General features: G+C 45.1%; 1 protein-coding gene across 6 annotated transcripts in view; it reads left to right on the forward strand.

Moving 5' to 3' along the window:
• TP63 (tumor protein p63) overlaps positions 1-12,395 on the forward strand; it is a 91,713-nt gene that overhangs the window by 33,365 nt on the left and 45,953 nt on the right. For all 6 annotated transcript variants that reach the window (XM_087738925.1, XM_087738926.1, XM_087738930.1 and 3 more), the window contains one exon: positions 5,889-6,143. In XM_087738925.1, coding sequence (XP_087595051.1) covers positions 5,889-6,143 — 255 coding nt within the window. The remainder of the gene's footprint in view (positions 1-5,888; positions 6,144-12,395) is intronic.

Consider the following 12,395-nt stretch of genomic DNA (forward strand, 5'->3'; position numbering starts at 1 on the left):
ACTGAGCTTGTTCCTCCTGAAAGAAGTGCAGTCCAGATGTACGTGAGCTGGGTGGAAAGTCTGACGCATAAAGAAGTTTTTCAGTCTCTCTTTTTTTTTTTTTTTGATGAGAGAAGAGGCTGGAGATGCAAACCAAATCACACCTTTCATTGCGATGAGTGAGTTAGATATCTCTTTCAGCTTCAGCCCTGATCTTAGCTGAGGGGCATGGGTGGAGCCCTTAATTTCTTGGCACTTCTTTGTAATGGCACAAGCAGTGCGCCTACATCGGGTATTGTATCAGCTGCCTTCTGAGAACTGGCAAAGCTGCACAGTCTTGCAGTCAGCAATATCTTGATTAATAATTATGATAGAAGTACTTCTGTTGAGCTTAAGTGCTTTATTTCTACCTATTAAAATCCTTTGCTAGGAAGGTTTGAAAACCTAAGTTGATTTAAATCTTTCTTGATACATTTGAGGTTGTCTGTCTTCTGATTTGGATAGGCATTGAGCACTCTGGAAAACATCCATCCTGCTGCCTTTAAGAGAGCTGTTCTCCAACAAGAATCTGAATCTTTGCCTGGTCCAGCACTGAAATATCGTTGTAAGCTGGTTTGTACTAGTCCTGCAACTGTTAGCTCTGGTGCATCAGTTGTGGTGCAGTTAAGGACAAAGCACAGAGTTAGCAAAGTGCCTTGCAAAATCTTATTGCTCACAGCCATGATAGTTTACTGTACTAGTTTCATCATCTCATATCTTTGGAGAATCAGCACCAGTGGTGGTGTTTTGCAAAGTTTTTTGAGTAGCTAGACAATGCTCTTTAGCTGCATAGATCCAGTGGTGAAAATTAAAATTTTCTCAGTATGTGCGCACGACGTAGATGCATGTCCTTTTGGAGATATGGAGAAGGGTTTTGATAGGGTTGGAGGCATCGAGGTGTTCTACACCCGAAGATGGCAACTTTTCCTTTATTTTCTCAAGTGGAGAAACTCTCAAAACTTTCTCTGAAATGTTGATAACTAGGTAGTTAATAGCTGGAGCTGTGTATTTTAGGGGATTTTTGGTGTGGAAGTCCCCTTGAGAACTTTTCTTCCCTTGCGTTACTTCCCTTGTGCCTTCATACAGGGGGTCTCTTTGCAGATCTATCTCATAACCTTATCAATTAACATGATGAGCTTAAAAGCGGGCTGTGGCTGAAGAACCGGGGCTGGGTTCTTGCTGCAGGGCAGGGTGAGAAGAGCCCCAATTTGGGTGGGTTGGGGAATCTTCCCCGGCACATCAGCTCTGCCGTGCGTGGTGGAGCATTTGTATTGCCCTCTTGTGGCAAGTGCCCCGGAGCCGCGGGGGTCAGGAGGCTTTCTGCCTTGTGTTGTTCATGGCGTTCCTTAGGAAGATCTGTCCTCCTGACAGCAGAAACGTGTTAAACCATTCTGCAGTTTTCAGTCTGGTTTTTAATTCAGTAGCCTCTCCAGCGAAACCGTGGCTCTCCTAATCAAGAAGCGTGTTAGCATGAAAACCTGAAAGTGAAGCTGATGGGATGTAGGAAGCGAAACCGATAGTTCAAGATACATTATTGAAAAGATGTTCCAAAATACGTAGTCTAAGATCTAATTGTAGCTCTCTAATTATTTGCAGTTAAACTCGCCTGAAGGTTTTTGTAATGCCTCAGTGATATTAATAATTTCAGAAACTTGATGAAGGGAACAAAATAGAGAACAAAGGCACTGAAAATTAGATAATCTGTTCTTTCAGCTTTGCATGCATTTCTCTTCTTTCCACCAAATAGCATTCTCCTTCTGCCAGGAATCGGCTGTAGGATTAGATCCTGCAGTTGTTCAAAACAACTCTGCAGCAAAACACGAGCACGTGCTAAAATCTGGGCTACCAACCTGGCAAGAATTAATTTCTGAATTAAATACTGTCGTCTTTCTGTCTGTAAATAGTGAAGGGAGGCTGTGTGTGTGCAAACACACACCCTGCAGCCCCCTCCTGGAGGGCGATGCCTTGCAGACATGCCCACAGCCCCTTACTCTCTTTGTTCTTGCCATCCCCAGCATGGCTGGGGCGAAGGGGTTTTATTGTGGCGGCAGCGGGTGAATTCCTGCGTGCGCCTTCCCCGGGCCTGCTGCCTCTCTAATTGTTGTGTTGTCAGAAGGCGTGTGCCTCTGAAAGCCTTATCTGATTCCTCCAAAAGCCTTGCAAGCAAGTCAGATGTTGACCCCTTGAGCGCAAACAACTCTCCGCCTGCCTTGGGGCATAGCTGCGAGACGAGGTTTAGGGCTCCTGTGTGTGCAAACCCGGCCGCACCGGAGCACCTGCCTGGGGAGGGGAGCAAGGGGCCAGGGAAGGTGAAAGGCTGGTGGGACTCAGAGGGGGAGAAGGGGAGTCCAACAGCTGCTTGTGTCAGCACGGGGATAAGTGCAAGGAGATTAATAGTTATTTAAAGAGCAAATGGGGACATGGCATTCGGCTGTGGCATGCGAGTGTATAAATGTGGTGGAATGGCTGCTCCGCTGGTAACATTTAGACAGATGGTCCCTGGACTGAAAGGAATGAAAAGGATCTTTGATTCTCTTAAGGATATCTTAAATTTTAATGGGGCACTTATTTTATTATTTTTTTTTAATGGACTTCCAGGCAGCACCTTCAGTGTTTCCAGACTGTGCTGTCTTGTTAATGCCGACTGCCTATTTGGCCATCTTTTTCCATCATCTTAAGTAGCCTGGGATTAGAGGGAATAGTTTTTAAGTGAAAGCTGAAACACTATTGTTTCGCTGTCTGTATGTCTGAGTTGGTTTAGGAGTCTGTTTTCATCGCAGCCGTCTTCTCATCATTCTGCTGGTTAGGGAGTGTGTCTGATGCTAATCTCCATGAGAAATGAAACAACTGAGTGATACTTCTACATTTTTGAGAAGACTTCAGGTCTTATTAGAGTATTCTGGGGCAGGAGGGCAGGGAGGTTTGTTATTTGATTAAATACAAAATTACTGAGCAGGAAAAAGACCGTTCCTGGTGCAGTACACCAGTATTCTGTCTCTTTCCATACAGAATTAGCCTCAAGGGACAACATGTACCAAATGTCCATTAAATCGGTCTTGGTTGGCTGAATAGCCCGCAGGAGATGAGACATAACTGTCATCTGCATTGCCAAAGCTGCGATCTCCTCCTGGAGAAGAAGAACCAGTCTAGATTGCTTTCTCCTGCGTCAGCTACTTAGCATGCTTTGAGTCCAATCGCAGGTACTTGCTTGCCCATCTAACAGGGGTGCTGGGCATCTATAACATCCCCGTTGTTATAGATGGGGAAACTGAGGCAGGGAGGGCAAATGACTAACCTGAGGCAACACAGACAGTCACTGGTTCACCCAGGATTAGGACTCCATATGTAATTGCTTTTATTATGTGCTGCCTGAAGGCCTCAGACAAAACGGAGGCCCATTAAGTGGAGCACTTTTTACATAGCAAGGAGCAATCCTTGCCCTGCAGACCTTGCTGCCTGAAGTAGGCTGAGGGTGGAGGGAGAGGTGAGGTGGCTTGGCCAAAGACACAGCACATCGCTGGCAGAGCAAGGGAGGGAACCAGCTCTCCCTTCTCTCTGTAGACCATCCCAGCTCCCAGAGTGAAGTCCCCTGTGCTGTTCCCCACCACACCTTCTACTTCCCACCACAGCTTGTATTAGCAAGCTGATCTATCTCTGGAAAGTCTGATGTACCTTGCTGAAGACCCAACAGTATCAGGCTCACCTTGGGCTTTTAATTAAGACACCATAAAATATCAGCCTCTTCCAGTGAAACAGAGACATAAACCTAAAGAGCAGCTCTACTTGGTGGCTTAAATTTCTCTACCTGGTCCTCTTCTGGAATGACAGCTGAGAGCACGAAGTGTTTGAGTGTAGGGAGGACACTTCATCCTTGCAAAGGGACCAGTCTGTTTTCCTCCATGGCTGAAATGACTGGGAAAACTGGGTGTGAAATTGGCTTGTCCAAGGTCCCTGGGAAGCTCAGCAGGTAGCTTGTGCCATTCCCTTTCAGGTCCTTGGAAGAGTGATGATGTGCTTGAAGCTTCATTAGGGCTGGTAGGATTTGCAGTATCGGGAAAGCTTTTTGTCATGGGTCTTGCTATTGATGCTCTGACTCGGGGAGACTTTGTCACTTGGCTGATAATATGGAGTTGTCTCTGGAAAAGGAGCAACTGTTGGAAAGAAGAGGGAAGTCTGAAGCAGACTGGCTGAAGTACTGAGAGATACGTGAGCTTGATGGCTCTGGGTGGGATTGAAGATGTAGGATGTGGAGGGGCATGAAGTGCCTGGAGCCTTGAACAAGGGGAGGAGCCTGAGTCCCTTCTGCCACATCAGCTGCTAACTGCAGAACCTGGTGTGTGTATCGCTGCGTGTTCCTGGGTGATCCCAGAGCTGTTGGGGATGGGTAACACAAATCTTTTGGATACTGCTCTCCCTAAGCTGGACACAAACAATGCCCTTTGGACACGCACAAGGATGAGACTACATGTACCTGGTTGAACCCCATGTACTGCTCACCTGCTGCCCTGTCTCCGTAGCCAATGCTGGGTCCTTTGGAGGAATAAAAGATTGGGGTAGTTGTGTAACTCTCTCTCCCCAGAGTACTTTCCCAGCTTCCAACTGTTTGTGGTTCTGAATTTTAAAATCAGATACGCTGCCTTGATGGATTTTTGTTCAGGCATTTAGTATCCACAGCACTTTGTGGCAGAAAATCCATGTTTATTTGTGGGCTTTGTGAAGAACCACTCTGTGTGTGTTTAAACCAAAATTCTGCTCAAGGTGCTTTCTTGTCCCCCAGCTCCTCTATTAAGAGAGTATGAAAATTAATTTCCTATTTGCTTTTCCCCCCCCTCCCCCTATCGTTTAGGAATTTAGCCATTTCTGTCATAGTGCATTCCACCTCTCTCCTCATTGTCTCTTTTCCAGGCTGAAAAGTTGTCATCTACTGCTGCATTGCAGGAAGGCATTGAAAGAGTTTGCTCATTCTTGTCACCCTTCTCTGACATTTGTTCCCCTCTCATCTCTGGGGGACCAGGGCTGCACATAAAATTTAGGGCATTAGGCTTGTGATTTTTTTTCTGCTAACCTCTCCCTGATTTAACCTTTGCCTTTCTCTACTCTGTCCTCCAGCCTTCGTTTCTGGTGTCTTCAATTGTTTCATATGTTGTTTGTACCTGGAGGCTACTTTTGGGGCACAATCACATCTGCTGCTTACGTATGTGGGGAAGCCTTCTATGCTGTGAGCTACTATGCTGCTTGATGAGACCTTCAATTCCTCTCTACTGCTATCTGTGACCGGTCACTGGGAATTGAGTGCCTCGTACAACCTGTTTAAGTGCTGTGAACCTTTTCTCCAGGGTGTCACACTTCAGTGCAGCTACTACCTGAGTTAGAGGTCCTAAATGTCACTGTGCATAGCAGGATCAGATCCACAAGAAGAGTAGCAGTCTTTGTGTAGGGTGCGAGACCATCAGAGACGATGTAGCCTTGTACAAGTTAGAGCCAGTTGCACTGTAACGAACCTGGTGATTTTTATCAGGTTACAGCAGTCTCTTCAAAACGGTCTTGGTCTGGGTGTTGCTAGACATAGGGAGCCTGCCTCCTCATGATGGCTTGCTGCCCTGCAAATCACTTCCCTGTTATGTGCAAGCTCTCTTCCCAGCTCGGCTGTCGATCTCCTGTGTGTCTGTGAGAAGCTTTACTTCTTTCTGTTTCAGTCACCCATATAAAATGGGGTATACCCTTTGCAAATCTCCTTCCTCTTGGTGTGACACATGTTCGATGGTGCTGAGGTCATGCTGTGCATCCTCCATCATGAAGGCCGTGCCATGGCTAGCCAGCCTGTGCTAACGTTGCTTCTGTAATACTCCTGTGCATCTCTTTGCCTCTAGCCGCAGTACACGAACCTGGGGCTCCTGAACAGCATGGACCAGCAGATCCAGAATGGCTCTTCCTCCACCAGCCCCTACAACACGGAGCACGCGCAGAACAGCGTCACGGCCCCCTCACCTTACGCCCAGCCCAGCTCGACTTTTGACGCCCTCTCACCTTCCCCAGCCATCCCTTCCAACACAGACTACCCAGGACCTCACAGCTTCGATGTATCATTTCAACAGTCCAGCACAGCAAAGTCAGCAACGTGGACGGTAAGGACGCAGCGTCTATTCGCTCCTTCTCTAGCCTTGTTCTTGATGCTACTAGTGACATTATTTGTATGACAGATATCCAGTTTGTGCAAGAAAGGGGTGACCTGTGTCCTCCTCAGTGCATGACATGTCACACAGAAGGGAGAGATTTATCTTGGCTGCTCTGGGAGGGTGTGGTGGGAATTTAACCCCCAATAATATCACTAAATCCCAGGTAAATAAAATAACTTGCAAAAAGACAGTCACCTAAAGACCATATGTGATGAAACAGTGGCTCCCCATTTGAGTCTAGCAGGTGTGCTGGACTTAAAACATGGGGTGGGCATAAGCATGGCTTCAGTGCTTCCATGGGTTTGCATAAGTTTTGGCATGTGGGGCTGTGCCAGCAGGATGGAGGTGGTGCCCCCTGCTCCAATTCATGGAGTGTGGGGCTTTCACTTTCTCCTTGTCCTTCTCCTTCCACAGCTGGTGTAGGAACCCCAGTGTCACCAGCTCGGGTCAGCCCTGCGGTATTCGGGTTATTTTTTACTTTTATTTTTTACTTAACAGTCTGCTCTTGCTGTCAGAATAGCCCCTTTCCTATTAAAAGAATGTATGGAGCTTGAAAGTTGAAGCCCAGCTTTTGATTTCTGGTGGAGCTGGCTTGATTGTTCAAGCCCTAGAAACTTTGCAGCTCAGGACGCAGCACTGCTGGAGCTGTACGTCCTGTTGTGGTTTGGGGCTCTAGAGTAGAGATGTTTGCAGTGGAGAATATTGCTGTCTTAAAGGTGTTCAATATTTGCCTTCCTCTCCTTCAGGCACTTGGCATAGGTGCAGTGAATAATGCCCTACCTCATGCTACCTGAATAAAAGCAAAGACTCAATTTTTTTAAAAACTTCTTTTTTTAAAGAAAAAAGGATACACTTTTTACTGGAAGCTAAGAGCATTAAAATAGTGTGGGTTTTTTTTCTTTTTTTAATCTGAGGAACTACTTCAATCTCATATTTAAATAGAATCTAGCAGGAATTGCAACTAACAAACAAACTCCCAGCTGTTGCTGCCAGCAAAGCAGTGGAGCCCGTATGCTCCACTCTGGAAAAAGATGCCAGATAACAATAAATCACTGTTAGTTTGCATCCTTTATATTTTAAAAGCCTTTTCCAGTAAAATTTGTCTAAAACTGGTAACAATAACTTTGTTCAGGAAATGTGTTTCATGGGGTTAAACTGTGATAGGTCTGCTCAAGACCAAATTTTTCATTTGTTTATGTATAAAAGGGTGAAGGATTTTTAAGTGAGGTTGAAATTGCGCCTTTTCCTTATCTGCATTGGGAGTGATGCCCTGTTGTAGTTCATGCTTGTTTTCATGTCCAGATTTCTCCACTTTACGCTATGCACACTGTTTATTTTCACTTCCCTTTAAGTAAGGAAATCATTGGTCAGTTCTACTTTCCATTTCTCAGAGCAAGAAAATGATGCCCTTGGATTTTTGCAGACTGCTCTGGAGAGGCTCCTTTGAAGGAGATATGAAAAGATGTTCTGTTTTGATACATATGGTACAAAGAATTATCTAATGCAGCTGCAGGGAACTAGAGCATTTAATGCTGTTCTTTCAACTGTGAAAAGCGGTCTTTTGAAACGAGGTTTGAACGTATGCAGTAGGCTGTTCCAGCAGAGCTGAAGATGAGCGAGCTACTCGCGAGCTTAAAGTTAAGCAAGCACTTGAGATGTTTCACTGTAGTGATAGTGGCTTTCTGGGGTAGAAGTGGAGGCTGAGTTTTAATGTAAATCTAGGTAGTAGTCAAAGATCAGATTACATGCTGCCTTTAAAAAAATAAATAGAATTGCTCCTTGGTGACTACAGTCACCAAACATGTGCAGCCTGCGGGCAGGCACGTTCAGCTTCCCCTCCTCTTCTTTTGCCCTGATATCGACCACGCTTCAACAGATGAAGATGTGCTCCCTGTACCTGTTGCAGTCTGTCTAGGGATAAGTTCCTGTATTTTACTAAAGGAATGGGGTCCCAAACAGCTGTCTGACCAGGGAGGAGCAAGTGCGGTCCAGGTGCCCCTGCACTGAGCCAAGTGACCTAGATTTAGCTGCTCGTGCCGGAGCTGGTGGTGTGCTGTATGTTCACAGTAGATGACGACAGTCTTGTGGTGGTGGCTGGCGACCTTCAATCAATATGCCTTTCACAGTAGAGCATCTTTCCATCTTCGGAGCTCTGCCCTTCTGCTAATTAATCCACCAACTCGTTTCACATGGGCTCTTGAGCAGTTGGTAATATGAGTTCGACAGCTTTATCAGTGGGGTGGGTGGGGAAGGACGTGAAGGCTCTTTCCTGCTGCCGTCCTGAGAAATGTGGAAACATACGTGAAATGTTGATGAAAGGAGGAGTGATTGCCCCATCCTCTCAGCAAGAGCAAGTTCTCGGAGTTGCTCATTCCCCCCCATGTGACTTCATGCGCTTTGCTTAATGCGTGTCGTCTTTTTTAATGATGGATTAGGAACTTACCCAACTGGAAGAGTTTCTTCCACTGCAGTGACCTATTAAAAATTTAATTACTCGATGGCCCCACCCTTATTAAGAGTCCAAAACTTGAAAGCCTTGTTTCTTAGTTCTTTCTTTTTTTTCCCCTCTTGCCATTCCCCAGGGCAACAGTATTAAGTAAGGAAATCCATTGTATCGCACTTTCCCCTGTTTGGGAGAGGATGAGCCAGGCTGACCCACCTTGCCCTGCTGGGAAGGCTCGGTGGTGACTGGCGGGGGATCTGCTGTCCTGGCTGACAGTGCACTTCCCTGGAGCTCCTCTGAGCTTCTGGGCTGAGTCATGTTAGATTAGGTCATGGGAGTGAAGGTTGTGTGCTTGGTAAGAGGATTGGGTTATTTCTCTAAAAAGCAGGAGCTGCTTTCACGGGAGGATTAGAGACCTGTGAAGATGCTTCACATTTTTTGGCCACGCTGTGCATTTAGCTGCTAATCTGTGTGCTTTGGAGGCAATAATCTGGAATCATGGGTAGATCCCAAGGTTACTTCTTTTGAAGGTGGGGGAAAGGAAAGAGGGTACTTGCTGAGTACCTACATGCTATGTCTCTGAAAACAGCACTGGAATCGTATCTTTTCCTGAAACTTTTTTCTTTTTTTTTTTTTTTTTTCCTCTCCTTCTCCAAGTTCTGCAGACTCTTTCTATGGAGCAGGTTTATTGTCCTAGGACAGTGGGCACCCCTTGCCAAATCAGCAGTATTTGTATAGGATAGGTTTGGAGGGAGATGAGTGTAACATCAGGATTGCTTCTCTGCTCAGGTTTGTGATGGGCTCCTAATTAAGGGGGGGTGGGGGTGGGGGAGGGAAAAAACAAAAACTGGCCAAAAGTTGCAGAGAGAAACACTAGCTGCTGCTAGGTGAGAGCGTGATTTCATATGTATGAGCAGTTCACTTTGAAAATATTATTAAATTTTCTCTCCGAAGTCTTTCATGACCTAAAGTAGGAATTCCAGTAAAACATGTTGTCTAATCAGGTTAGCTCTTCATTTGTATGCAATGTTGAACTAATTAATGATGACAAATTGAGATTGGATTGCAGGGGACTTTATAAGCATCCTTGATTATTTTTCTTAATTAATGACCTGAGAGCACAAGTGAGAATATAAGCAGGTTAATCAGTCTTTTCAGAAGGAAAATCTTTAACAATTGAAACTCCACTGAAGTGTTTAAAAACAAAAGCGTGACTGGTCTGAATTGAATAAAGTTTCTCACATGCATACTCATCATACAATAAAACCTTCCTGAAAACCACGCTGTGAAGGAACAAGCAGTTATCATTTTGTAATGCTGAGATAGAGTAGGTCGTTGAGGCTGAGCGAGAAGCTCTATGAATTGGGTGAAGTAAGAACGTATCCAGAACTGTGTGTCATTTATTGTGGGATATTTCCTCCGTGAGAATTCCCATATTCCCATGCCTTGCGATATCTCCTCACGTTTCTGCAGCAGAAGAAAACAAGGCATTTCAAAAGTGTGCCACCTCAGATTTCTTTTCTTTGTGGAAGTAAGTTGTGTGCCGATCTTCCCCACCCACTCTGAGTGCAAATAAATAAATAAACAACTGCCCTGGCTTTTCCCCCTAAAAAAAGATTTGGCAATCACCTGTCACTAGCAGAACCTGTTACTCAGGGAAGAACATGAATGCAGCAGGAAAGTAAAAATTAAAATTGTATGTTAAGGTAAGTAAAAGTTAACATTACTGCCAAATGCGAGCTATCAAAAAATTAATCAGATCCACCCATACCCATAAGCAAGATACCACCTTATAAGTCATGAGACTCTTTTTTAAAAGACAAACAGGTTCTTCTTATTCTCCCCCAGGTTTTTGAGCCTTTAGGGTGCATCTACTAAATCTTTTAAAGCTTTTATTGGTAGTCAAGAGGGTTAAGGAAAAAGAAGGCAGAAATTGCTTTAAGTTTTTTAAATGAAAACTGAAATTTATTTGCAAATTTTTTAATTCTGCTGAAGACAGACACCCAGCCCTGCAAGACTTGCATAATTCAGGTGTTGGCAATACCTGAGTTTAGCAGTTTATTCTCATGCCCTGCAGTAGGTTGGAGCTTAGCTGGGTTGGTCCTTGCAGGGTTTTGTTATGAAACAGTTCTGCAAAGCTGCAGTCTGTTCCACTCGGGCTCACTTGTTCTCCTGTTTTCAGTAAACTCAGCTGTACCCACAGCTATAAGAAAATGCTCAGATTCTGGACTCTCTTTGCTAGCAAAGCTGGATAACAACCTGTGCAACATGGATGAAAGCAAGTAAATGGATTGTGCTGTCTGGGGTTAGTGCATTTGGAAAAGCTGCATTTTAAGGAAGGTGAAAGGAATGCACTTAAATTAGTCTACACGAGCAATAACAGGTTTCCGTGGTTAAGAGTACAGATTCCTTGGCTGGGCTATCTCAGTCTTTTTATTTTAGATTGATTCATCCCATTTTCATTTTAAATATATTCTGGGTCCTGAACCACCTGGTAAAATTGTGCAATTTTTTCCCAATCTCTATAAAATGGATTAGAGGTCTGTGCTCAAGCACCGTGAATCAGTGAGAGGGCAATTAGATGTGCACATCGCCGTGACTCAACAGTCCTTAATTATGTGTTCATTTTTCTCTTAAATAATCTGTTCAAATAGTGCATTGTTTCAATAACACTGGTAATGTCCAATATTGTCCCAGCTGCTGATTACCTCTCTGCATCATACATGAAAACTTTTTTTGTTTTAAAGGCTGGTGGGTCTCCCAATGAACATGCATGTGGGGCTGTGCTAAGTGTTCATGTGAAATCTTAGCTTTGTTATTCGTTGGTGGTGTGTTGGTCAGTGCAGTCTGAGCTTTCCAATTTCACCTTTTAATATTATTTTTAAAGCTGTCAGGAGAAGGGGAGTGGAAGTGGTCTTGTTAGAGGATTTTGAATTTCCCTGTCATCAAAGGCTCCTAGTCAGCAATGATGTAGGCTTTAGCTGTTTGCACAGGGCAGCTGAGAAGGGTCCTTGTAAAAGAGAGACTCCTTTGTGCAGAGGGTCTGAAGACCTTGCCAAGCACTGAAATAAGTCACCTCCTGGCCAGTCTGCTAATCCTTTTGTGCCTTTAAATGTAGGCTTTCTCTTCAGCTCAGCTGGTCACCCAGCAAAGTTAATTTTGCTACAGCAGGAGTGAGGAAGGGAAACAATGCCTGTAATCTAAAGGGAGAGAAGCAATCTGGAAGGAGAAGGCAGCAGAGGAGGAGATGGGGTTGCAGCCTTCGGATGCGCATGCTGTAGGCTGCGAGAGCTGATGCAATGGTGTGAGCTAAGGGCTTGGCTCCCCACTGATCTCAGCGAAGCAGGAGTGCTTCCATATTTGGGCATTTCTCTCAGGTGAGAAGTGGTTAAGATTTGGCTTCCTCAAGCTCTCTGCAGCCGTGTCTGCCTGAAGAGGCTGTTTCCAGCGCACACTCCTCCTGGCATGGAGCAGGCAGGGAGGCAGGGCGAGCGTTGATTGCCACCATCGTTCTTGTGCATGAAGAGGTTGTGATCACGCTTTCCTGCTTGAAGAGCTTGTGAAGTGTGTTTCCCTCTGTGTGATGTTACAGGGCCTAATACTATGGCTGTTGAGGCATATGTAACTTGTCCTGGGTCATCTACCTGGAAAGAGAGGAGCTGGGCTTGTTGTCTTTGAAGGAGGTGCCTTTCTCACGACAGGGAGGTGTTTTCAAGCTAACAAAGCTGGGAAGAACCAGTTCACCTGTGAGAACCAGC

Source organism: Nipponia nippon, unplaced genomic scaffold (genome assembly GCF_047370975.1).
Source record: "Nipponia nippon isolate SJK-2023a ecotype South Korea unplaced genomic scaffold, ASM4737097v1 scaffold_7, whole genome shotgun sequence".
In the NCBI taxonomy this organism is placed as follows: Eukaryota; Metazoa; Chordata; class Aves; order Pelecaniformes; family Threskiornithidae; genus Nipponia; species Nipponia nippon.